Here is a 24,866-nt window from a genome sequence, read left to right as displayed (position 1 = left end):
GGTGCCTACTGCCAGCCCGCTCTGTAGAGGCCCACGGGGGCAGCCGCCTGCCGTCACGGGGGTAGCCGCCTGCCGTCAAGGGGGCAACAGCCTGCCGTCAACGGGGCATGCCCTACGGGGCGTGCCCGGCGGGGCTAGGGGCGCCGCCATGGGGGCGTGGCCGGAAAGCAGGGGCGGCACGGAGCGCCCTAGGCCCCGCCCACTTCCGCCTCTCAGTGCGCGGACCTCTAAGGCGGCTGTGGGTTTTTGGCTGCCTCTCCGGCGGCCGGCATGCGTAGTCAGCCGCTTCGAGGACCTGAGGCGGCGGTGAGCGCTCCTCCCCCCCTCACAATTCCCGGCATCGGCACCGCGTGCCTGCTGATGAATCCTCAGAACAGCGTGGTCTTAATCAGCTTAAGACACGCATCTCTCACGCCCCGTCCCGAAGGACCTTGGCCCAGTTCCAAAGCCCTTCAGACGTTTCCCTCCCAGCCCTGCCTCCACAGGCTCTTTTAGCTACTGCCTCTCCCTCCTGGAAACACACAGCCCAGCCCTCACAACCCTGTGCTCCCCAAATAGACCATCTCGACCTCCCTCCCCAGGCTCTCTGAGCCTGAGTGCCTCCGGGTTAGTCGTCCCCCCCGCAACAAGTCTTGGGAATCCGCACTCTTCTGGCGCCCTCCCACCCGACCCCTCCAGTGTTCTTCCAGCCACGCCCATTTCAGCCCTCGAAGCCCCACCCCTCACAAGGCCCTCAGCCCCGCCCTCTACAGGTATCCTTGCCCCTCCCCTCTCAAGGCTCCGAAGCCCCGGCCTGGACGGGTTTCTGACTCCCTGCCGAGGTTCGCCAGCCCCAGCCCTCTCCGGCCCCGGCAGCTTTGCCCTCCCCTGAAGCCCCGCCCCTCAGGCCCACCCAGGCCCTCTCCTCAGAGGCCTTTTCAGTCCCGCCCTTCATAGTCCTCTACAGCTCCGCCCCTCGCAAGGGCTACAGTTCCGCCCTCACAGGCCCTCCCAACCCTCCCCCTCACAAGGCCTACAGTCCCGCCCCCACAGGTCCCGCCCATCGCAGGGCTCCCCTAACTCATCTTCTCATAGCACCCGAGCTCCCCGCAAGTCTCCTCGTGGCCTCCTCGGCCTCTCCTCCCCAGTCTCCCCTCCCACTGCTTTCTTCGGTGGCCTTGGTTCCTCCTCGGCTGCTGTCCTCAGGCCTCATTGGCCCCTCATCTCCCCAGTAACCAGACCACAACAGTGGTCTGGTTGGAACCAAGCTTGGAACTTGGTCTGGTTCCAAGCTTGGAACATCCAGGACATATCAGGCACTCCAGCCCAGCAGGTAGGGACCAGGCCTCGCTCCCCTCAGGCGACGGGGTTGGGAGGATTTCCCCCTCCTCTGTGCCCCCTCCCCAAACAGCCCCGCCTCGGAGATACCGAGAGCCTAGAAGACCCCCCGCCAGAGTCAGAGCCGCGACGCAAGACAGAGAATGTGAGAGGTGGGAGGTCGGGAGAGGCATGGGAAGGGACCCTAGAGGTCACCCACTCCGACCCACTGGAGGAATTGAGACTCAAAGAAAGGCCAGAGCTAGTTCTTTTCCAATTCCTAGTCCTTCGCTGTTCATCGCCCGCCCTCCTCCTATAGCCCTCTCCTGCTCGCCGTCTGAAGGGATCCTGTGCCACCCCTACAGGAGCCCCACCCTCTTTGGCCAAGATGCCTTTGGGACTCTCTGCTGGGAGCGCTCGTTCCGAGGATAGAAGCAAGGCCCTCCTGGAGGGAATGGGTAATTCATACATTCTTTATTTCATTCATTCTTTTCCCGGTTTTCCCATGTTTCAGGTCCTGTGCAGCAGGGCACTGGGGACAGGGAGGGCCTTCAGGAGCGCCCTCTAGTGGGGAAACGCACAGGCTCCAGAATGGAGGTGGAGCCGGGCAGATGGGCGGGCCAAGGCTGGGGAGTGGAATGGCTGGGAAGACTGCAGAAGTTTGAGCGGGGCCCAGAACTTCTCTTAGGAATTACCAACAGGAGAAGGAAGGGAAGAGTGTTTCCGCAGAGAGAACAGCATATGACTAGAGCAAGCTTTCTCAGTCTCCACACTGTTGACCCTTGGGATCAGATGTCAGATCATTCCTTGCTATCGGGGGGACCGTCCTATGTGTTGGAGGATGCTCAGTGCATCCCTGGCCTCTACCCACTTCATGTCAGTAGCACCCCCCAACCTGCCCCCGCACCATGACAATCGAAAGTGTCTTTAGACATGGCCATATGTCTTTAAGGGGGCACAGTTGCTCCTGGTTGAGAACCACTGGGCCGTGAGAGATGGGGAGCTAGTGGACGAGACCGGAGAGGTGGGTAGGGTCGGGTTTGTGGGCCCTCGAACACCAGGGTGAAGAGCTGGGACTTTGTCCTGGAGATGCTGGCGCGCCAGGGAAGCCTGTGACAGCTCTAGGTATAGAAAGACCCTCTGGAGCTGTGAGGGGAGGCCAGGAGGTTAGGGAGGAGGCTGGGGTGATGGGGTGACGGTCCAGAAAGGGGAGGATGAGGCCTGAGCCAGGGGGATGGGCTGAGAGCGAGGAGGTGAGAGGTGGGGCTGAGGAAGCCTGTGCAGTGGGCTGAAGGAGAGGGAGGGAACAGCCATGGTGCCCCGAGGGGTCTTGGCACCTGTCCTCAGCTTTCCCAAGTTCCAGGTCCTGTGCTTCTGGTCCCTGAGGACTGTGAGTCCCCCCAGGAGTGCCCTCTAGTGGGGAAACATGTGTGCCCAAGCCCCGGGTAGGAGTGGGTTTAGGGGAAAAATGCAAAGGTCGGCTTGGGGTACAGGAAGTGTGAAGGGATGAGGAAGCTTGAGGATACAGGAACTGAGGTGCAGCCCTAGAGTGGTGTTGGGAACGGGGTCTGCAGTTCAGTTGCAGTTTGTGAGACCCTCAGGGAGCCAGAATTCCTAGGTGCTGGGGAGGGAGGGGCTGGAACCTGGATTCCTATGGAGTCCCTCCCTGGCCTGGTCCCACCTCAGTGGATTGGGAGCTGAGCAGACTGCAGCGGCAATGCAAAGTGATGGAGGATGAAAGGCGAGCCTATGGCAAGGAAGTCCACCAGCGCATCAACAAGCAGCTGTGAGCCAAGCACCTGGGTCCCTGGGGCTGGGGCGGGGCTGTTGAGGAGGTGGGTGCTGGCCTCCTCCTGGGGCTGACGGGGGAGGGAAGGCCCAGTGTGTCTGGACTTTAGTGAGGCCGAGCTCTGCCCCTTTCTGGCTTCCCCTCCACTTCCCTGCCTGGGCAGTGAGGCGATCCAGCGCCTGGAAGGGCTGCGGGACAAACTGCAGGTCCAGATCAGCATCACCCAGAGCCAGGTCAAGCGGCTGTGGGACAGCAAGAGGCTGGAAAACATGGGTCACCTGCTCAAGTGCCGGGTCCGGGCGCAGGCTGAAGTCAAGGAGCTGCAGGAGCAGACCAGAGCCCTGGACAGGCAGGTGGGTTCTGAGACCAGACTTGGTGGATCTTACTTAGGAGCATGTGTCATAACCTCTTTGATCCTTACCTTCCTCATCTGAAAAATGGGGTTATTGAAAGCATCTCCCTGGGGGAGTTGTGTTCAGGCTCCGGTAGGAATATGAGTATTTAGTGCTTAGCAAAGCCCCACACCTTCAAAAAAGGTGGTTAAGGGGGAAAGATTCACCTTCTGGAGTCAGTGAAACCTGCATTCGAATCCTGGTCCTGGCACATCAGCACTGTGTGACCATGGGCATGTCTTCACCTCTCTGGGCCGTAGTTTCTTCATCTGCAAAAAGAGGATGTGGGTAACTCAGCAGAGTCTAGACAGATTTTTTTTTTCCCTGTCCGTGCCATGTGGCATGTGGGACCTTAGTTCCCTGACCAGGGATCGAACCCGTGCCCCCTGCAGTGGAAGCACGGAGTCCTAACCACTGGACCACCAGGGAATTCCCTAGACAGATTTTCCATCCTATTTGCTTCAAGACCTTGTTATTTGGCCCTGCAAACAATGTGACTTTTCTAGGCCAGTGTTCTTTTCAGTTTTTAGGACCATGACTCATTGTGACACAGTTCATAAACACACAGATACAGTCCTTTTTGCCACTTCAAGTGACACATTCACAAGTTCCAGGGATTTGGATGTGGACATCTGGGCAGGAGGGTGAGGGGCATTTTTCTGTCTACTACATGTTCTATAGTTTTATTACATTTGACTTTCAATCAGTCCGTTTGTTCAGCTCTCAATATCACCCTGAGCTGCCTTTTGGAAGCTGAATTCTGTCTGACTTACACACCTCAAAATTTTGGCTGTTTCATGGTGGCACAGTGGCTTAGTGTGTGTTGGCTGCCGGAGCTGGCTTTCCTTAGTCTTTCATGGGAACTCACCAGAGACAGGTCCAACCGGGATGATCTTATTATCTTGACTCCATGGATTCCTTTGCCCTAAGAAACTTGATTATGGAGAACTGTAGTCAGGTGGCTCCTTTGAATAGAGCTCTGTAAAGTTCCACATGAGCTCAAGGAAGGATGTAGTTGTCTGGTGATAGTCACTCATTCAACAAATATTTGTTGAGTGCCTACTAAGTGCCAGGTGCTGTTCTAGGTGTTGAAGACACAGTAGTGAACAAAACAGACAGGAGTCTGCTCTCATGTAGTTTACATTCTACTGGGGAGATAGACAATAAGCCAAATAAAAGCCAAAGAAAGGGACTTCCCTGGTGGTGCAGTGATTAAGAATCCACCTGCCAATGCAGGGGACATGGGTTCAAGCCCTGGTCTGGGAAGATCCCACATGCCGCGGAGCAACTAAGCCCGTGTGCCACGACTACTGAGCACGCATGCTGCAACTACTGAAGCCTGCACGCTAGAGCCTGTGCTCCGCAGCAAGAGCGGCCACTGCAATGAGAAGCCTGTGCACCGCAACGAAGAGTAGCCCCGCTCACCGCAACTAGAGAAAGCCCGCGTGCAGCAACAAAGACCCAACGCAGCCAAAAATAAATAAATAAATAAATTAAAAAACTAAAAATTAAAAATTAAAGAAATAAAAACAGTCGAAGGACTTGAGTGGGCACATCACCAAATAAGAAATACAGGTGTCCAATGAATGTAAGAATTATCACTCATCAGTATTCAGAGAAAGGCAAATGAAAGCCATAAGGAGATATCATTACACACTCACCAGATTTTCAAAAATTAGTGTCCAAAAATACCAAGTGCTGGGGAAAGGAGGAACGGTGGAAACTCTTATGAAGTGTTGGTTGCTAAGACCCCACCAGTTAGTGGGAGTCTAAGTTGTCATGAGTATCCTGAAAGGTTTTTTTCCTCCATTATCTATTAAATTTGAAGAGAGACATACCCTGCGATCTGGAGTTGCATCCACTCCATATGGATGCTCACCAGAAGCAGTCTTGGGCTGTACCTGACCATCACACTCACAGGATCCAATAGGCTGTCACTTGGCACCAGGTTCACTTAACTCTGTAGAAGGAACGAGGACAAGAAACAACAGCATCTTTGCACAACAGCATCCAGTACATCTTCCTTGAGCGTCCAGGGGCTGCTTCTCAGCATCTTCAGTTGGATGATACTGTATGGGTGGGTGTTGCTCGCCCTGGCATAGGGAAGTTTTATATACAACATGAGCCACCTCTTGTAACAGATCATCGGGGCAGCTTCTAAGACCCCACGAGGAACGTATTCCATTGTAAGAAACACCCCACAGAGAAACCAGTTTTCTATTTAGTCCTGGTCATGTAGGCCTTTGGGGTCTATGAGTCCACTCATAATCCTTCCAATCTGATATAGTTCACCAATCAGGGGCCATTTTTGTAATCAGCATTGTTGCCTGGGAACACAGCTGGCATGCCGTATTTACATTAGCCCAGTATGTTTCCATGGAAATGGTGTTAGAACGAAGTAAACCAAAGTCATTTCCCAGTAGAAAATGGTTTAGATTTGTCAGTAACCCATCCTCCCACCCAACAATTCCACTTCTGAGTCTATACCCTGGAACCAGGACTCATGAAAACAATGTTGATAGATGCATTATTCATATCATCTAGCTCCAAATTGGAAATAACACAAATGTTCATGAATATTTGAATGAATAAATTGTAGTATATTCTCTTTTTTTTTAATATTTATTTATTTATTTTCGCTGAGCCGGGTCTTAGTTGCAGCATGCAGGATCTTTTTTTAGTTGTGGCATGTGGACTCTTAGTTGCGGCCTGCCTGCGGGATCTAGTTCCCTCACCAGTGATCGAACCTGGGCCCCCTGCATTAGGAGCCCGGAGTCCTACCACTGGACCACCATGGAAGTCCCATGTAGTATATTCTTATAATGACATAGTATACAACAATAAAAAATTACAATTAAATGTTTGTGGATGAATCGCACAAACATTTGAAGGAAGCAAGGCATAAAATATACAGACAGCATTATTTCGTTTACATAAAATTCAAAACCAGGCCAAGCCAAACTTTTGTTTAGGGGGTTTATACCTGGGTGATAAAACTATAAAGAATTTCAGTTAAGGAAGTATGGCAAACAGATTAATGACTCCCCGAAGATGTCCATGTCATCATCTCTGGACCCTGTGACTATGTTAGTTTACATGGCAAGAGACGTTGCAGATGTGATTGCAGATTTTGAGTTGGGTAGGTTATCCTGGATTATCTGAATGGGCCCAATTTACTCACAAGGGTCCTTATAAGAAGAGACAGGAAGGTCAGAGTCAGAGGAGACGATGTGATTATGGAGAGAGGAGTTGTAACAACAGAAGCAGAGGTTGGAGTGGCCGTAAGCCAAGGAATCCAACCTCTAGAAACTGGAAAAGGCAAGGAATGAATTCTCCTCTGGAGGCTTCAGGAGAAATACAGCCCAGCTGACACCTTGATTTTTAACCCAGTAAGACTGATTTCCGACTTCTGATCTCCAGAACTGTAAGATAATAAATTTGTTTTGTTTTAAGGCAGTAAATTTGTGGTATTTTGTTACAGCAGCAGTGGAAACTAACACAGACAGGAGAGTGGTACCTCTGTGGAGGGGAAGATGGTAGTGATTAGATTGCAGTGCTGTCAGTATTCTAGTTCTTGACCTGGGCGGTGGTTCAAGGATGTTCACTTTTAAAATATATAATAAACTGTACGTATGTGATCTATGCACTTTTCTGTGCACAATAACATTTTTTTAAGGAAAAAAAGATGTTACCCATCATAGACGTAAATGTAAAACCTAAAACTATAAAACTTCTAGAAAGAAGTGTAGGAGAAAATCTTTGTGAGCTTGGGTTAGGCAAAGATTTCTTAGATGCAACACCAAAAGCATGATCCATAAAAGGAAAAATTGATAAATTGGATTTCATAAAATTTTAAAACTTCTCCTCCTTAAAAGGTTCTGTTCAGAGAATGAAAAGACAAGTCTTACATGGGGAGAAAATATTTGCAAAGCCAGTACCTGACAAAGAACTTATATCCAGAATATATTAAGTAGTTTTAAACTCAGTAAGAAAACAGACGACCTAATAGGAAAAATGGGCGAAAAGACTTGAACACACACTTCACCAAATATATATAAGGTGGAAGCAAGCACGTAGAAATATTAGTCATTAGGGGAATGCAAATTAAAATCACAAGCTACTTCTACACACTTATTAGAATGGCTAAAATTTAAAAGACTGACCTTACCAACTGTTGGTGAGGATGTGGAGAAACTGGAACTTTCACACCCTGCTGGTGGGAATGTAAATGGGACAACCAATTTGGAAAATAGTTTGGCAGTTTCTAAAGAACTAAACATCCACCTACCGTATGATTCAGCCATTTCCACTCCTAAGTATTTACCCTAGGAAAAAGAAAGCTCATGTTCCTATAGCAAATTGTATGTGAATATTCATAACAGTTTTATTTGTAAAATTCAAAACAGAAACAACCCAAATGTCCACCAACAGGTGAATGGATAAACAAATTGTGGTACATCCATACAGTGGACTACTACTCAGCAATCAAAAGGAATGGGCTAGGGCTTCCCTGGTGGTGTAGTGGTTAAGAATCTGCCTGCCAGGGCAGGGGACACGGGTTTGAGCCCTGGTCTGGGAAGATCCCACACTCTACGGAGCAACTAAGCCCATGCACCACAACTACTGGGCCTGCATTCTAGAGCCCATGAGCCACAACTACTGAGCCCACATGCCGCAACTACTGAAGTCCGCGCACCTAGAGCCCGTGCTCTGCAACAAGAGGAGCCACCGCAATGAGAAGCCCGTGCACCTCAACAAAGAGTAGCCCTTGCTCGCCACAACTAGAGAAAGCCCGTGTGCAGCGACGAAGACCCAACGCAGCCAAAAATAAATAAATAAAATAAATTTAAAGAAAAAAAAGGAATGGGCTATTGATATACCCAAAGACTTGGATGAATCGCAAAATAATTGTTATGAGTGAAAGAAGCCAAACCCCTCCCCTCAAAACTAGAGTATATACTATTAATGGGATCACTATATACTATGTGATCCCATTAATCTAAAGCTCTAGAAAATGCAAACTGGCCTAACTGGGTTACTGCATGGGAGTTGGGGGCTGCAGGAAGGAAGTGGCAGGGGGAATGACAAAGAGGAGACTTTGGGGGTGATTGGTATGTTCACTCCTTTGATTATGTCAAACTTACCAAATTGTCTGCTTTAAATATGGCAGTTTTATTGTGTGTCATTTATACCTCAACAAAGCTGAGAAAAAAATTTCCTACCTCACATCATCTGAAAACATCAAGTCTAGTTAGATTAGATACTTAAATGGAAAGACCAAAATTTGAATACTTTTAAAAATTGAAGGAGAGTGTTTTCTAATCTTGGGAAGAATTTCTTGAACTACCTATGTTATTTTTTTTTTTGGTTTGTTTTGTTTTTGGGGTACGCGGGCCTCTCACTGTTGTGGCCTCTCCCGTTGCGGAGCACAGGCTCCGGACGCGCAGGCTCAGTGGCCATGGCTCACCACGGGCCCAGCTGCTCCGTGGCATGTGGGATCTTCCCGGACCGGGGCACGAACCCGTGTCCCCTGCATCGGGGACACGCGTAGTACCTTGCTTTTGCTCCTGAGCCCCTGTTTTTGCTCCTGACTCTTCAGGAGTGGCAGCTGGGTTTTTTGGTCTTTTTGTACATTCTTGTCCAGAATTTGCCCTAACTGCGCATGCACGCAGTTATTTTTAGTCCCTTATAGTTCCTTTGTTTTTTGTTGCCCGAGGAGACGTTTGTCCAGGTGCAGGCACTGCAGCAAAGTGTCCCAGGTCCCAGCCTGTCTCACTCTCAGGCTCTTGTCTCCACTTTGTCTGCTGTGTGTGGCGTCCCATCCATCCAGATCACACATTTCTCCCAAAATACCAGGAAAGGATTCAGGCTGGCTCAGCTTGGGTCACACATCCATATCTAAATGGATTGTTTGGACCTGGGTCATGTGGCCGGCAGGGCGGCTCGTTATGGTTGGAAGTCAGATCCACATGGAAGTTTGGGTACTCACCTCAGAAGAGGGGTACAGCAGATGGCTGGGGCCACGAGGACTGCAACTGTCAACCACGCTCAGCCACTCATCCTCCCCCTCATCTCCCTCATTCCCTCAATCTCTCCCACATTCAGTCAACAAATAGGCACCATGTTCTTTCTTCCAGATTCAGGAATGGGAGAGCCGGATCTTTGCCCGTCGTAAGGATGTCAAGGCCCCGGGATGCATCCTGGATCAGAAGGTCAAGAACCAGCGAAGGATCAAGATCCTTGAAGACCAGCTGGACAGGGTGAGGGTCAGCCTCTTGGCTGTCTCCCGACCTGAACTCTTGGGGGAAGAACTGAGCATGGGAGTCAAGTTTCAAAAACGGTGGACCAGATTCCTGAATGCAGTGGCCTAAAATAGTGGGTTCCCTAAGTGGGGTTAGGAGACAAGATCCTGGAGGGGTGGAGGGTCCCCCAGGAAAGGAGACTGATGCTTGGGTCTTGGGCGGGTGGCGATGCTCTCAGAGCCCCCAAATTGGGAATGGGCCCCCTGCCTGACAAGTGCCCCCTTCTCAGCTGAGAGTGGAAGAGGGAGGAAGGCCAGGCCTCAGACAGACTCTTGGCATCCTCTCCTGCACCGCGCCCCCCCACCCCCCATCCCAGGTCACCTGTCGCTTTGACAACCAGCTGGTTCGGAATGCAACCCTGAGGGAGGAGCTGGACCTCCTGCAGATCGAGAGGAACCGCTCTCTGAATGTGGACCGCAAGCTGCAGAAGGTCAGTGGCCCTGAAGCCCAGGACCCCTTGGCCCAGCTGGAGTGGAGGGGAGGATGCAAGAGTCACCCTACTTTCTCCAACACTTGGGCCTCAAGTACGGAATCACCCGGAGCCATAGGTTTACTTTAGTCCGGAGGGAATGGAAACCTGAGAATGTTCCGGGCTGCCCCCAGCAAAGAAAGCAGCCTCATAGAGATTTGCAGAAAGCAGAGATGTCACTTTGAGTGTTATCACCCAGGGCAACCAAGGCGCAGGCAGGACCATTTACATTCCATGGGTTTCTCAATAACCTTTGAAGTCCTTTGAAGAATCCTCCCTCCCTCCCTCCGTCCACCTCCCTTCCTTCCTTTATTCTCTCCCTCTCTCTTTCTTTAAGTTTTACTTTGAAATAATTTCAAATTTGCAGAAAAGGTGCAGGAATAGTACAAAGAACTATATATCCTTCACCAAGATTGATAATTTGCCAAATTTACTCTCTCTCTGTCTCTGTGTGGGTGTAATTAGTTTTGCTGAAAATAATTTATTATCACAACTGCTGAACTATTTGAGAGTACGATGCAGACATTACGGTCCTAAGAACTTCAGTGTGTATTTCCTAAGCACAAGACTATTTTCTTATATAAACAAAGTGCCCTTACCCAAGGGCACTGAAGATTGTTACAATTCTAAGTAGCCCATATTTAAAGTTCATGATTGTTCCAACAATGTCTTCTATAGCTAATTTAATTATCCTGCTCCAGGCTCTGGGCCAGGATCCCACATTGCATTTGGTTGTCCTGGCCTCATTCATCTGGAACAGTCTCTCGGCCCTTTTTTTTTTTTTTTTTTGGCTGCATTGGGTCTTCGTTGCAGCGTGCAGGCTTCTCATTGTGGTGGCTTCTCTTGTTGTGGAGCATGGGCTCTAGGCACGCAGGCTTCAGTAGTTGTGGCGCACGGGCTCAGTAGTTGTGGGTTGCTGGCTTAGTTGCTCCGCGGCGTGTGGGATCTTCCCAGACCAGAGATCAAACCCGTGTCCCCTGCATTGGCAGGCGGGTTCCTAACCACTGCGCCACTAGGGAAGTCCCCCTCGGCCCTTCTTTGTCTCCATGACTTTGACATTTTGGAAGCATCCAGGCCAGTTGGGCTGTGCGACGTCCCTCAATGTGGATTTATCTGATCTTTCTCCATGATTAGATTCAAGTTGTGCATTTTTGGTGGAATATCACAGAGGTGGTATTGTGTCATTTGCGGGCATTATATCAGTAGGCACGTAATGTAAGTTTGTCCCATAACTAGTAACGTTGACCTTGATTGCTTGCTCAGCCAGGTTTCTCCAATATAGAGTTTTCCTCTTTGTAATGACTGAGTCCAGGGAGGTTCTTTGAGACTATGTAAATATCCTGTTCCCTGATACATTTTCACCCAATTGTTCTAGCATCCCTTAATGATTTTTGCCTGCATAATTACTATTGTAATGGCTACCAAATGGTGATTCTTCTCTCTAATTTCTTCTTCATTTATAAGATGGCACTTTACTTAAGGAAGAACTTCTTAAGTATATTTATGGGTTATCAGTAAGCATTCATGTATTCTTACTTTATTCTATGGGTTATAATCCATAGAGCTCATCATGATGTTCAGATTGTCTCAGATTTGGCTGGTGGGAGCCCCCTCAAGCTGGCTTCTCTGTCCTTTTGACAAGCCCATCTTTTTTTTTTTTTTTGAACACTTCCTTACTTTCTGGCACAGGAAGATAGTCCAGATTTTCTTGTACTTGATCAGCCTTAACTCTCAAGTTAGCATTTCTCCATGGAGTCCTGGTTCTTCCTAGTGGGGAGTCCTGCTTCTTCTTCTCTTGGTGCTGAGAAACCAAATTACAGGGACTAGGAGTCCTCACTGCTACTGGGGTGTCCCTGCCTTGACGCCCTTTCTCTGGAGAGAGCTAGGAAACACGCACATATTTTTTTTTTTTTTGCGTTACGCGGGCGTCTCACTGTTGTGGCCTCTCCCATTGTGGAGCACAGGCTCCGGACGCGCAGGCTCAGTGGCCATGGCTCACGGGCCCAGCCGCTCCGCGGCATGTGGGATCTTCCCAGACCGGGGCACGAACCCGTGTCCCCTGCATCGGCAGGCAGACTCTTAACCACTGCGCCACCAGGGAAGCCCCCCACGCACATATTTTAAAATTGTGAGTTCATGTCGGTGCCTCTCATTCCAATCCATCACCACTGGGCTATTCCTGAACCTTCCCTATTTTATCTTTTTCTTCCCCACAGTGGGAACCTTGGCCCACAACAGCGTTTATATACGTACTCACTTGTTCAATCCTACAAAACACATAAGAGAGGTTCAGAATTGCTATAGCTGTACTAACACCCCCTGAACCTGAGCGTTCAAGATTTGTTTGCAGATTGTTTTGTTCTCTGAGGGCATGGGTATCTATCTATCTATTTAGATATATAGATATATAGATATATAGATAATATATAGATAATATTTAGATAATAATGTGAGATTATTATTGTATTCAGAAGTCACTGGGATTCGTTCCTAGTTTTTTGGTCTTCTTTGTGGTTCTGTTCTTTGTTTGAAATACAGTTAGGTTCACTTGCTTCTGTTTGTATTTGGTTTTAGTTCTCTCCCCTATCCTTGTTGATTTAATTTTCTTTATGAATATGTAAACCATTGACAAGGGTTCCCAAATCAAAACTATGCCAAAAGGTAAGCCACAGAAACATCATTTCCTCACCATCTCTTCCGCTTCGTTCCCATTCAGCCCCCATAGTTTCTGGTTATCCATCCTAGGTTTCTTGTTACAAAAGTGTATGTGTTTGTGTGTTGTGTGTGTGCACGTGCACACATACGCATGCACATGTATTTATACATACATATATATGTATGTGTGTATTACATTAATATATACACACATATGTATATGTATGTGTATGTGTGTATATATGTTTATATACATTAATACATATATACACATTATGTATATGTATAAAAAATATATATATACTTTCCTCTTGTCTTTCTCCTGAAATAACCCTTTTTACGCATAACTCTGCAAAGACACTTCCATAGAACTAGAAAACAGATTAGCATGGTCACAATCATGAAATTCACACACATTTCTGACCCCCACCACAAAGTTAGGTCAGCACTCTTAGGAATATTCTGGGTTGGATGTTTCACTGCATTCCTTATTTATTTATTTATTAATTAATTATTTATTTATTTTTGGCTGTGTTGGGTCTTTGTTGCTTCGCGCGGGCTTTCTCTAGTTGCGGCGAGTGGGGGCTACTCTTCTTTGCCGTGCGTGGGCTTCTCGTTGCAGTGGCTTCTCTTGTTGCAGAGCACAGGCTCTAGGCGCACGGGCTCAGTAGTTGTGGCTCGCGGGCTCTAGAGCACAGGCTCAGTAGTTGTGGTGCATGGGCTAGTTGCCCCGCAGCATGTGAGATTTTCCTGGACCAGGGCTCGAACCTGTGTTCCCTGCATTGGCAGGCAGATTCTTAACCACTGCGCCACCAGGGCAGCCCAACGTTTCACTGCAGTCCTGCTCATCAATCTGGCTTTCCTTTCACTTGGTACCTGTTTAAAATCCCTTTCACCGATTGCCGCTAATTAGGAGGGTCCAAGTGTCTAAGGCCCAGGAGCCTCACTTCTTATTGGGGAAACGTGGGGCTTAAAGGAGGGCCCTCCAGTGATGAGGGTGTTAGAAGTGGCATCTGTTTTGTTCTCTTGGCAGGAGATGCATCTCCTGCAGGACACGGTCAGGACCCTTATGGTCTCCTGCACCTCTGCCTACACCATCAGGTAGGGCCCCTGGAGGCATCCTAGATGACTCAGTCCATGCATTTTCTTAAGGAAGTGGTGGGAAGGTTCCAAACTCAAGAAATAGATTGTCAGAACATCCTTTTTTTTTTTTTTTTTTTTTTTTTTAATAAGGTGCCCCTTTCTCTCCCCCCTCCACTGATTTCCCAGCTTCTCGGGCAAGGTCCCTCTCCTTGGGTGTATGAATTAACCTCTTTAGCCCCAGTCTGTTAATGGCATGTAGCACATAGGGATGTAGAAAGGCTTAAGGGGAATTCCCTGGCGGTCCAATGGTTAGGATTCTGCACTTTCACTGCCATGGCCCAGGTTCAATCCCTGGTCTGGGCACTGAGATCCCAGAAGCCACAGGGCGTGGCCAAATAAATAAATAAAGAGACGTAAGGGACTTCCCGGGTGGTCCAGTAGTTGAGAATCTGCCTCCCAATGCAGGGGACGCGGGTTCGATCTCTGGTCGAGGAACTAAGATCCCACATGCCTCGGGGCAACTAAGCCCGAGCACCACAGCTAGAGAGAAGCCCGTGTGCTGCACCTAAGGCCCAACGCCGGCAAAAATAAACAAATATTAAAAAAAAATAGAGACTTAAGTAAGTGCACATAGCAGGGGGCCAGGACGTAGGAAGCATCAGTGAATGACTGTAATTAGATTGATATTTGTCAGTATTGGTTGAAAGGGACAGAGATTCTCTCAAGCCACCTTCAGATACAGGATCATGCTGTGGGGAGTCTAGAAGCCCCAGCTGCTCTGCTCACGGACGCCTCTCTCTGCCTCGGGGCTCTCCTGGGTTCCATGCTCTCTCTCTTATCCCATCTCTGCTCCTCGCTGAGCTTCAGCCCTGTTCTCTTGCTCCAAGTGGTTTCTTACCTTCTATTCAGTGTCTTGTTTCTACCACATGACTTCTGCTTATCATGGTTCATGATTCCTCATGACATTGGTTATAGTCCAAATCTACCTTATGGTTTCTGTGATCTTTCTTTCTTTGTTCCTCCTTTCTTTCTTTTTTTTTTTTTTGCGGTACGCGGGCCTCTCACTGTTGTGGCCTCTCCCATTGCGGAGCACAGGCTCCGGACGTGCAGGCTCAGCGGCCATGGCTCACGGGCCCAGCTGCTCTGCGGCATGTGGGATCTTCCCGGACCTGTCCCCTGCATCGGCAGGCGGACTCTCAACCACTGCGCCACCAGGGAAGCCCTCCTCCTTTCTTTTCTTTCTTTCTTTCCGTCCTTCCTCCCTTTCTTTCTTTCTTTCTTTCTTTCTTTTCTTTCTCTCTCTCTCTCTTCCCTTCCCTTTCCCTTCCTCCTTCCCTCCCTTCCTTCTTTCCTTCCTTCTTCCTCTCTTTCCGTCTTTCCTTCCCTTCTTCTTTCTTTCCTTCTTCCTTCCTTCCTTTGAGTTAAGATGCACATAAAATTCACCTTTAAATTATTTATTTATTTATTTATTTATTTATTTATCTAATTTTGGCTGCATTGGGTCCTTTGCTGCGCGGGCTTTCTCTAGTTGCCGCGAGCGGGGGCTACTCCTCATTGCGGTGCGCAGGCCTCTCACTGCGGTGGCTTCTCTTGTTGTGGAGCATGGGCTTTAGGCGCACGGGCTTCAGTAGCTGTGCCGCGCGAGCTCTAGAGCGCAGGCTCAGTAGTTGTGGCACACGAGCTTAGTTGCTCCGCGGCATGTGGGATCTTCCCGGACCAGGGCTTGAACCCGTGTCCCCTGCATTGGCTGGCGGATTCCTAACCATTGCGCCACCAGGGAAGTCCCAAAATTCACCATTTTAAAATGTACCATTCAGTGGCATTTAGTACATTGATAATGTTGTCCAATCATCACTTCTGTTTTCATCACCCCCAAAGGAGACCTGTAACCATTAAGCAGTTCTTCTCTCTTTCCCTCTTCCCCAGCGTCCTGGCAACCACTAGTCTCCTTCCTGTCTCAACGATATACATCTGCCTTTCCGTAAATTTACCTCTCTGTTTCATGCAAATGGAATCATACAACGTGTCCTTTTGTGTCTGGTTCCTTTCACTCAGTGCAATGCTTTCAAGGTTCACCCACGTTGTAGCATCTCTCAGTACGTCATGCCTTTTTATGGCTGATTCTGTAATTTGTTACCTGTGGTCCTCCATGACCTCTTCAGAGCCTTGACTCATGGCTTCTGTTCACGCATAGCTCTGGCTTCTTCCTAACTTGGCCTTCATAACATGACCTTTTGTGGCTTCTCTCTATACATCCTTTTAGCTTCGGCTTCCCGCTGTCCCCTTCTTAACATTTCCCAATTCAAATTCTGAGGAGAGAATCTGGCCCCGCTCATCTTTTCTGCCACGTCCCACAAGTGATGGCCTGCTGGCCTGTCTTTGCATCACCAGGATCTAGCCTCTGCCAACACTCCTCCAGTTGACTGCAGTGGGCAGCCTAGCTGGGTGCGAAGATAGGGTGGCTTCCGTTAGAAGGCAGGGGGCAGCTGTCAGGACCAACACTTCTGTCAGAGCAGCCAGTGTCTCCAGTGCTTCCTTGCTGGCTGACCTGGGCAGGTCACTTCCCCTCTCTGAGCCTCAGTTTCCTCTACTGTGACATGGCAACAGTAATGGTATCTACCTCGTGGGCTGCTGTGGGGACTTATGGCGTGCTGCTTTAGAGCATCTCCTGCAGGGCCAGGCTCTTGGGAAGTTGGGTTCCCTCTTCCTGGCCCTTCTGTTGGCCTGAAGCCCAAGGCACAGAAAGAACTCTGAGTCCTAATCCCTGAGGGGCTGCTAGAGGGGTCGCCGGGGGCCAGGGCTGCTGGGTGCCAGGAGAGGACTCCCACCAAGAAGGACTGACCTGAGTAAGCCTCAGAGGAATTTAAACAGAGTAAGGAGCTAGTGCCCTGAGTCGAGGCAACCAAGGTTGGCAAAGGTGCGGAAAGGGGAGCTAGAATGGTCCACGGGCAGGGACCTGAGGCGACTGACCTGCTGTTTTCCCAACCTAACGACCCTCTGACCTTTGATCCTGTGACCTGTGAAGTAGGCTTGGGGCACTCTTGAGTTTACAGTTGGCTGCACTACGTTTAAAAGCTTAAAAGCTCCACCTTCGGCCAAGCAGGCCAGGGGAGTCTCAGTGAGTGAGCCCCCGACTCTGCCCCATAACCCCATCCTGACCCACCTCTAGGAACCTAGACAATCTTCTGCCTTTTGTGACCGCAGGGTAACAGCAACCTGATTCTGCCCCATCCCTGTGACTCCAGGCTGACCTCACCCGTCCCTGAGACCCCAGGCTGACTGTACCCCATCCACCCCCCCCAGCCCCAGGATGACCCCGCGCATTCCTGTGACCCCAGGCTGACCCTGCCCCACTCACCCTCCAACCCCAGGCTGACCCCGCCCCTCCGTGGGCCCCAGTCTGAACCCAAATCCAACCTCCGATCTCCCTGACCCGGGTCTAACCCCCCACCCCTCCCAGGGAGAAGACGAAGACCAAGTTAGGCACGCTGCGGGAGACGGCGGAGAAGGAGGTGGCCCAGAACGACACGAAGGTGCAGAGCTTGCAGCGGCAGATCGCGCAGTTGGAGCAGCTGCGCCGCTTCCTCATACTCAAGAACGTCGATCGGCAGCCGGATCCCGCCGTCGTGGAGAAGCGCGAGCAACGGGGTGAGGCCGGGGCCGCCACCTCTGCCTGCAGCGGGCCGGGCCAGGGGAGGGGCGGAGCGGCTCGCTCCAGGTCTCGCCGCGGGGCGGGGCCGGCCGGAGGGCGGCGCTGGAGGGGCGGGGTCTGCGCGGCTGCGGTGTTGTTGCCCCCTCCCCACCAGCGTGCCCAGCCAGGCCCCTCCGCCCTGGTGGCCGCCCCGGACGCCGACATCACTGACGCCTCACCCCCCAGCCCGGGAGGTGGCCGAAGGCCTCCGGAAGACCTCCTATGAGAAGCTGGTGCTGAGCTACGAGGACGCCCTGAAGAAACTGTCCCAGCTGACCGGGGAGAGCGACCTGGACTTGCTGGTGGAGAAGTACCTGGAGTGTGAGTCCCTGGGGGTAGGGGGTGGGGATGGAAGGGGCGGGGAGGAGGGGGGCAGGAGCACGGCGCCCAGCCCCCCGGAAACCAGTGCAGACTGTGCTCTGTCTCGGTCTCCGAGGGCCTCCGCTTCGGCCCCGGGGACTCCTCCACCTGCGCTGGAGGGACCAGGAATCAGGCTCCGCCCTCCTCGCCTCTTCCCGTCCGCCCTGCCTCCGCCCCTCTCTCTCCCCCGCTTCTCCCCACCCTCTCTCCTACCCCCGTCTCGGGCCTTCTGACCCCTTCCTTCTCTGTGTCTCCACCCGTCAGCATCTCTCTGTTCTCACTGAGTGTATCTCCGTCTTTTTCTTTCTGTCCAGTTTCCCTGGCGTGTCTGCCTTCCCGCCTCCCCCATCCGTCTCCCCTTCCCCGTTCCCTCCCTCCTCTGCCTCCCTCATTCCTGGGCCTGCGGGTCTCCCTGGGAATCTCCCCCCCAACCTCTGTGTGCCTATCTCCGTGTCCCTGTTGCTGTCTTTCTCCCGGGGTCTAATGTTCTCTCTTTACCCACCTTCACCGTTTTCTCTCCCTCACTTCCCCGTTTCTCTGTGTCTCTCTCGGCATTTCTGTGACTTCCTCTCGGTCGCTATCTCTTTCCGTCGCTCTGCCTTGCCCTGTATTTCTCTGTGTGTCCCCTGTGTCTATTTCTTTGCCTATATCTCTCCGTCTCTGCCTCTCTTTGTCTCTGTGTCTTTGTTGCCTTTCTCAACATCTCTTTCTCTGCCCTTCTGTGTGTGTCTCTGTTTGCTGGTCTCTGTCTCTCTGGACCCTGCCTTTCCCGACTCGCCCCCAGTGGAGGAGCGGAACTTCGCGGAGTTCAGTTTCATCAGTGAGCAGAACTCAGAGCTGGGGCATCTGCAGAAGGAGATCAAGGAGGTGAGCGAGACCCGCCCCTCCCCACCACCCCTCCCCCGCCCCCCCCCACCCGCGTTGGCGCCCCCTCCCGAGCTGGGTGCAGCGTCGCGCCCCTGCCCCTGTAGCTGCAGGAGGCCTTGGAGGGCCTGCGCCGCAGCGAGGAGGACCGCCGCTCGAGGCAGGAGCAGCAGCGGGCCGAGTTGCAGCAGCGCGTGGACGAGGTGCACACGGAGGCCGAGAACCTGGAGGCCCGCTTCCAGAAGTTTCGCGGGCAGCTGGAGAAGCTCAAGACCGGTGAGCACCCGCCCCGGCTTCTTCATCTGGAAGGATGCGATGAGCAGGCGGAGAGCCCTGCCCGGGCCGGCCACGCGGAGACATTCCACGGACCACTCTGTGCACTCCCTTGTCGTCTGGCTTCTCCACTGGCTTCTCCACCCTCCAGAACATATCCCATATCCCATATCCATCCAACCATCCATTCACTCATCCATCATCATTCTGCCTCCAGCCAGCCAGCCAGCCTTCATCCAGCCATCCTGCATCCATCCATCTATCCTGCATCCATCATCCATTCGCCCTTCCAGTGTGGAGTCCATGAGAGTCAGGCAGCCCTGGGTTTGAATCCCAGCTCCACCATTTGTGAACTTTGGTGTGTGGTTTCCTCTGTTGGAGCCCCTCCGGAAGTGGAATAGCAGTGCCTAGGTTGTAGGGTCGGCATGAGAATTAGATGGGATGAGGGACAGAGAGAGACTGGGAGGTGGCAGCGGTGGTGGGGAGCAAGCAGGAGGGCCACCTCGCGCTGCGCGGTCGGAGCTCAAGTACTGGCAGACCCTCTCTCCCTCTGTTGTAGGGACTGCGGTGACAAGCCCTGTGCTAGGTGCTGAGGACCGGGCAGGGGGAGGGCGGGGAAGAGACTGACACGGGCTCTGGATACTGGTAACCCAGGGGCTGGGAAGGAGGACACCCTGGGCTCTGCAGGAGGAAGGGTATGCCTTAACTCAGAGTGGAGTGCAGGGCCAGGATTTTGGGGGCCCACTGCAGAATGAAAATGCGGGGCCCCTTGTTTACAAACTGGCAAGAATTTCAAGTGACCATAGCACAGCATCAAACCAAACGTGGGGCCCTTCTCAGCACGGGCCCTGTGCCCATGACATTGGCTCTGCTGGGGTCACAGGGGAGGTCTCTTGGGAGCCATGATGCTTGAGGCTGATTTTGAAGGATGAGTATTTAACCGAAAAACTGGGGAGACGGGATGCTCCCAGCAGGCAGGGCCAAGGCTCGGAGGGGCATCCAAGGAAGGCAGGTTCTTCGTGCAGAGAGGGCGTGGGTGGGAGTTGAAGAGGGTCAGATCCTAAACGGATGCCAGGCTGAGGCTTTTTCCTGGGGGTGCTGGGGAGCCATGGGAGGGTTGTGAGCAGGAGAGGGGGGTGGATAGGAGGGAGGGGGATGAGGATGGAGAGGGAGAGATGGAGCACAGAGGTGTCAGGCTGAGGGGCTATGGGGGGATGAGGGCTGAGGCACCGGGGGGATGAGGGCTGAGGCACCAGGGGTCTGGCCCGGTGCGGGTGCAATGCGGAACCTGGGAGGAGGAACTGCTCTGGGGGATGAGCCTGATCTCAGTGTGAGTGGTATTGCGGACTGTTCGGAGAGGGACCCCCGGAGGAAACTGAATATGAGCCTGCAGCTCAGGTGGGGGAGGCAGGGGAGGGTGGTAGGGATGCCACAGGCTGGGTGCAGGTTTCTGTCAAGGTCATGGGTGCATCTTATTTCATTCACAATAACCAGTTAACTAAATACAAGCGGGCCAATTGTGAGAGCGGGTCACAGCCTTGGTGCAGCTGTGAATTTCCTCCGCTTTCTCCCGTGGAGCACGTGTTTGTGTTTCTGTGGGAGAAGCACATCCTGAGCCGTGGACTCGCTGGGCTGGGTGGAAGCTGGGTGGTTCTGAGCCGTGAGCAGAGGACTGGCTGTGTGGAGGTGCCCTTGTCACGTTTCCCTTGGACTTCCCTCGCTTTTTGCCCTCTGTCATCTGGAATCCGGTGGCCGGGCACACCGCGATGCCCTCCCCCCGCCTGGCTGTCTGAACTTGGGCAAGTCCCTTTGCATCTTTGAGCCTCGCTTGGGCAGCAGGGCCTTGAGGAAAGGAGAGGGTGGCACCCCATGGGCACCGGATCCATGATGGCCTGTCCCCTCTGACCCCAGATATCCAGCGCCTCCTCACCAGGGCCCAGTGTGACAGCACCGTCACCAATGACCTCCTAGGGGTCAAGATCCACATGAGAGACCGGGACATAGGTCTCTTCCTGGGCGTCATCGAGAAGCGGCTGGTGGAGCTCTTGACGGTGCAGGCCTTCCTCGAAACCCAGGTTGGGTTGCAGACGGTGCGGAGTGGGGACAGGGTGCCGGGGCCTTGGAGACGGGCCTGAGCGGACCACTGGCTTCTCCACCCTCCAGAACAGCCTCTCTGCCAGCTCGCCTAACGCAGCCCTCCTGGTGCTGGGCCAGAGCCCCGAGGATCTTCCCGAGGAAGTGGCCCCACCTCAGCCCCCTGACGATCTGTGAGCCAGAGGGCAAGGGTCAGGGAGCTTCCACGGGGGCAGAGGAGACACGGGAAGGGAGGGTTTTCAGGCGTGGGTGGGCCCCTGGGACTGGAGGGTGAGTGGGGCTCGGGGGCGGGGGGGTAGAAGATGAAGTGGGTACTTCGGGGGAATCGGAAGGAGTAAGGGCTCCAGGGACATTCGATGGGGCCCTGGGTGGACCCGAAGGTGAAGGGCGCTCAGAACCCGGCGCACGGCTGAGGGTCTCAGAGCCTGGCAATGAGGCGCCATCGGCCTTCTGAAGGTCGAGGAGTAGCGTCCCTTCCTGTCTTCCACCCACTTTAGTGAGGACCCCCCAGGCTTTGAGGCCAACGACGACTATCCGCTGAGCAAGGAGGAACTGCTGAGCCACGTGGTGAAGTCGGTGAGGACGGGTGCCCGCGGCTGCGCGGCGGTTCTTCCTCCTCTGGGTCCCTAACTCGCCTCCCCCGCAGCTGGAGGCCCGGGAGCCGGCGAGGCGGCAGCACCTGAAGCAGCCGGCGGAGGCCGTCACGAAGGTGGACAGCACCCTGAGCGTGACCCTCTCCAGCACCCAGGCCAGCTCCGGCCTGCCCCTGCTGCCCAAGAGCCCCAGCGCTGTCTCCGGCTCCCTCATGAGCCCCAGGGCTAGCGGCATCCTGGCGTCCAGCGGAGGCCGCGCCACCGGCTCCAATGTCGGCCGCGTCCCCTTTGGGGACCCCAGCTCCGGCGCAGGCCACACGACCTTCGGCTCCACCAGCGCCGTCACCGGGAGACCTATGTCCAGCCAGGGCTCGACTGCGGGCCGAGTGATTGTCACACCCCCCAACTCTAGCAGCTACCTGGGGTCCAACAGAGACCACGAGAGCTTTGGGGGCCCGGAGAGAAAAAGCCCTGAGTCAGAATCGAGTGGAGGCCTCGAGTCCAGCAGAGGCCAAGTCTCAAGCACTGGCCCTGCCTCTAGCAGCAGCCGGGTCTCCACCACCAGCAAAGATTCCCAGAGCAACTAGTAGGGGCACCCAGCCCCCACCCTGCCCCTGGCTCCTTGCAGGGCCTTCTCGGGGTCTCTGCCTCTCCGTTTCCCCTATGCCTCTCCATCTTTCTCACCCAGCTCTGGGTGAACTGCCTGCACACCTGTCTGCAATTCCCCTTCACTCTGTCTCTGCATCTCCTCCCATCAGCTCCCCCTCATCGGTCGCCTGGTCCCCCTCTCTGTTTCCAACCTGCCCTTCCCTTTCAGTTCCCTAATCTTCTGTTCTCTAGGCTTCCCGTTCAGTGTGTCTCTGTCCTGTCTCCATGTTTGTCTCCCCATCTCTGCTCTGACCTCTCTGATTATCCCCCCCACCTCCTGTTTCGGCTTCCCCACTTCTAACTCCCTCTCCTCTCCTTGCATCTCATGCCCCTGTCTCTGTAGCTCCTCATTCCTTGTCCTCCTCAAGAGTCCCCAGTACTGACCAGTGGGGGAAGAATAGGGGCAAAGACATCAGGGTCAGCATGAGCTGTGACCATAGGAAATAAAGGTCAGAGTCTGATTTTTACCCCAGCCTGGTTACAAGCATATATGTGAGTGAGTGAGCGTAAGACATGGCTGTTTCCTCTACCTTTGGCCCAGGAGAAAATGTATGACCCTGTCCCTATTCCCTGCCATTCATTCATTTGCTCATTTTTTTTTTTTTTTTTTTTTTTTGAGACTTGCACATTTCAGGCTCTACTGAGAACCAGGAACTGTATCAGTCAGGATAGGCTGGGTTATGCTGCAGTAAGAAGCAACCCCAGAATCTCAGTGTGTACCTTTAACATTTTTTAATTTATATTTTGGAATTCTTCATATCTCAAGAGAGGGGACTGAAAGCAGCATGTCAACCTTGCTACCTCAGAATTGCACAGGAAAGAAAACTCCAAATTGCCCATCACGTCGATTAATTAGCTTTAATCAAGACATATAAACAATATAAATAGTGACAACAGAAAGAAAGCATTAAAAATAAGGGACCTGAAACACATTTTGTTCTCACAAATGCAGTTCAACACACAGGCTTTATAAGAGTGCTTTAAGAACACAAAACAATCTTCAAAATTGGACTCAAAAAACTGGACAAAATTGGAAGTGACTCTCGCCTGTGTGTGTCGGGGCTGCGAGCAGGGGTCGCCACCTTCTACTGTCAGCCATCCCGGAAGTTCAGTCATCGGTGGGCCTGGCACCGTTTGCTAATTTAGTGCAAACGTGGGCTCACTAGTTTTGTTTGTAAAATAATTAATCCATCAGAGTCATGGGATTTAATTTCCCATCGTGAGGGAAGGGGCTATCGATCTTGTGATCTGATGAGAAAGCTTACCTGTATTTATTCAGTTTACAGGCAGGATGTTAAAAGCAGGGCAGCAAATGATCAAGACAACCCAGCAGGGTGAAAGCCTTCTTCTGGAGGGAATAGTCACTGGACCTGACCACAACTCCTACAGTTTGGGGCATGCTAGAAAACATTTTTGTTGAAATCACTTCTGAGAAATATTCATAAGGAACAGGAGATGTTGGAATGAATTATTAATTTTCACAGTCTCTTTAGTGCACAGTACAAAGTTAATAATTTTGTAAAACTTCTCCCCTTCACACCGCATCAAATCAGATCCTTTGAATTAACGACATGCAGAATCCCATCTCTTCCCTAACAGTTGCAGGGGAGGGGGACTCTCCATCTCTTTTCCCATTGATTTGACAAACATTTATTGAGTACTTACTATGTGCCATACAGGGTACTAGGCTCTGGGGATATAACAGTGAACAAGAAATTTAAAAACGGGTATTTCAGGAAGGCGATGGAAATGGCAACTCCCTAGAATGTGACTTCTGGAAGTTAGGCTGTCATTGTTACTTTCTCCTTTGGGACCTGGGAAGTCTCATCTTGGAGGGGGGCAGTCATGACCACCGGCCCTATTTGCCATCCCAGAGGGACTTCCTCTTCTCTCCTAAGACAGGACAATGAGCACAGAGAACCCAGACCCGCAGGTCTCCCCTCCCCAAAGTGGTCTCAAACCCCTATAGCAGGAGGCATTCAGCCTTAAACACCCCACCCTGAGTCTCAGCCACCTCAAGGGTCCTAGAGCTTCACTGAGCAGAGCCTCCCCTGGTCCAGGGGCTGGGCTCACCATATATGGATGGTCAACCTTGTGGCAACAGGCTCAGAATAGAACTGAGGCCACTTAAAGAGAAGTCAGAGAGGGGCTTCCCTGGTGGCGCAGTGGTTGAGAGTCCGCCTGCCGATGCAGGGGACGCGGGTTCATGCCCCGGTCCGGGAAGATCCCACATGCCGCGGAGCGGCTGGGCCCGTGGGCCATGGCCGCCGAGCCTGCGCGTCCGGAGCCTGTGCTCCACAACGGGAGAGGCCACAACAGTGAGAGGCCCGCATACCCCCCCCAAAAAAGTCAGAGCA

At 52.2% G+C, this 24,866-nt stretch overlaps 1 protein-coding gene across 1 annotated transcript; it reads left to right on the top strand.

Moving 5' to 3' along the window:
• Window positions 1-1,684: 1,684 nt before the first annotated feature.
• Window positions 1,685-22,971, top strand: ODAD1 (outer dynein arm docking complex subunit 1; the record flags this gene model as incomplete). The annotated part of the gene is made up of 14 exons (XM_079723545.1): window positions 1,685-1,754; window positions 2,983-3,082; window positions 3,249-3,438; window positions 9,615-9,737; window positions 10,096-10,209; window positions 13,937-14,004; window positions 17,447-17,634; window positions 17,864-17,998; window positions 18,822-18,904; window positions 19,009-19,177; window positions 21,086-21,249; window positions 21,338-21,441; window positions 21,766-21,844; window positions 21,915-22,971. The coding sequence occupies 14 exons, from the start codon at window positions 1,685-1,687 to the stop codon at window positions 22,446-22,448; spliced, it is 2,121 nt and encodes a 706-aa protein (XP_079579671.1). The 3' UTR covers window positions 22,449-22,971.
• Window positions 22,972-24,866: the final 1,895 nt, after the last annotated feature.

This window comes from Hyperoodon ampullatus (assembly GCF_949752795.1).
Source record: "Hyperoodon ampullatus genome assembly, chromosome: 18".
Classification (NCBI taxonomy): domain Eukaryota; kingdom Metazoa; phylum Chordata; class Mammalia; order Artiodactyla; family Ziphiidae; genus Hyperoodon; species Hyperoodon ampullatus.
The sequence above is the reverse complement of the archived record's forward strand: the minus strand, read 5'-3'. Positions and strand labels throughout refer to the sequence as shown.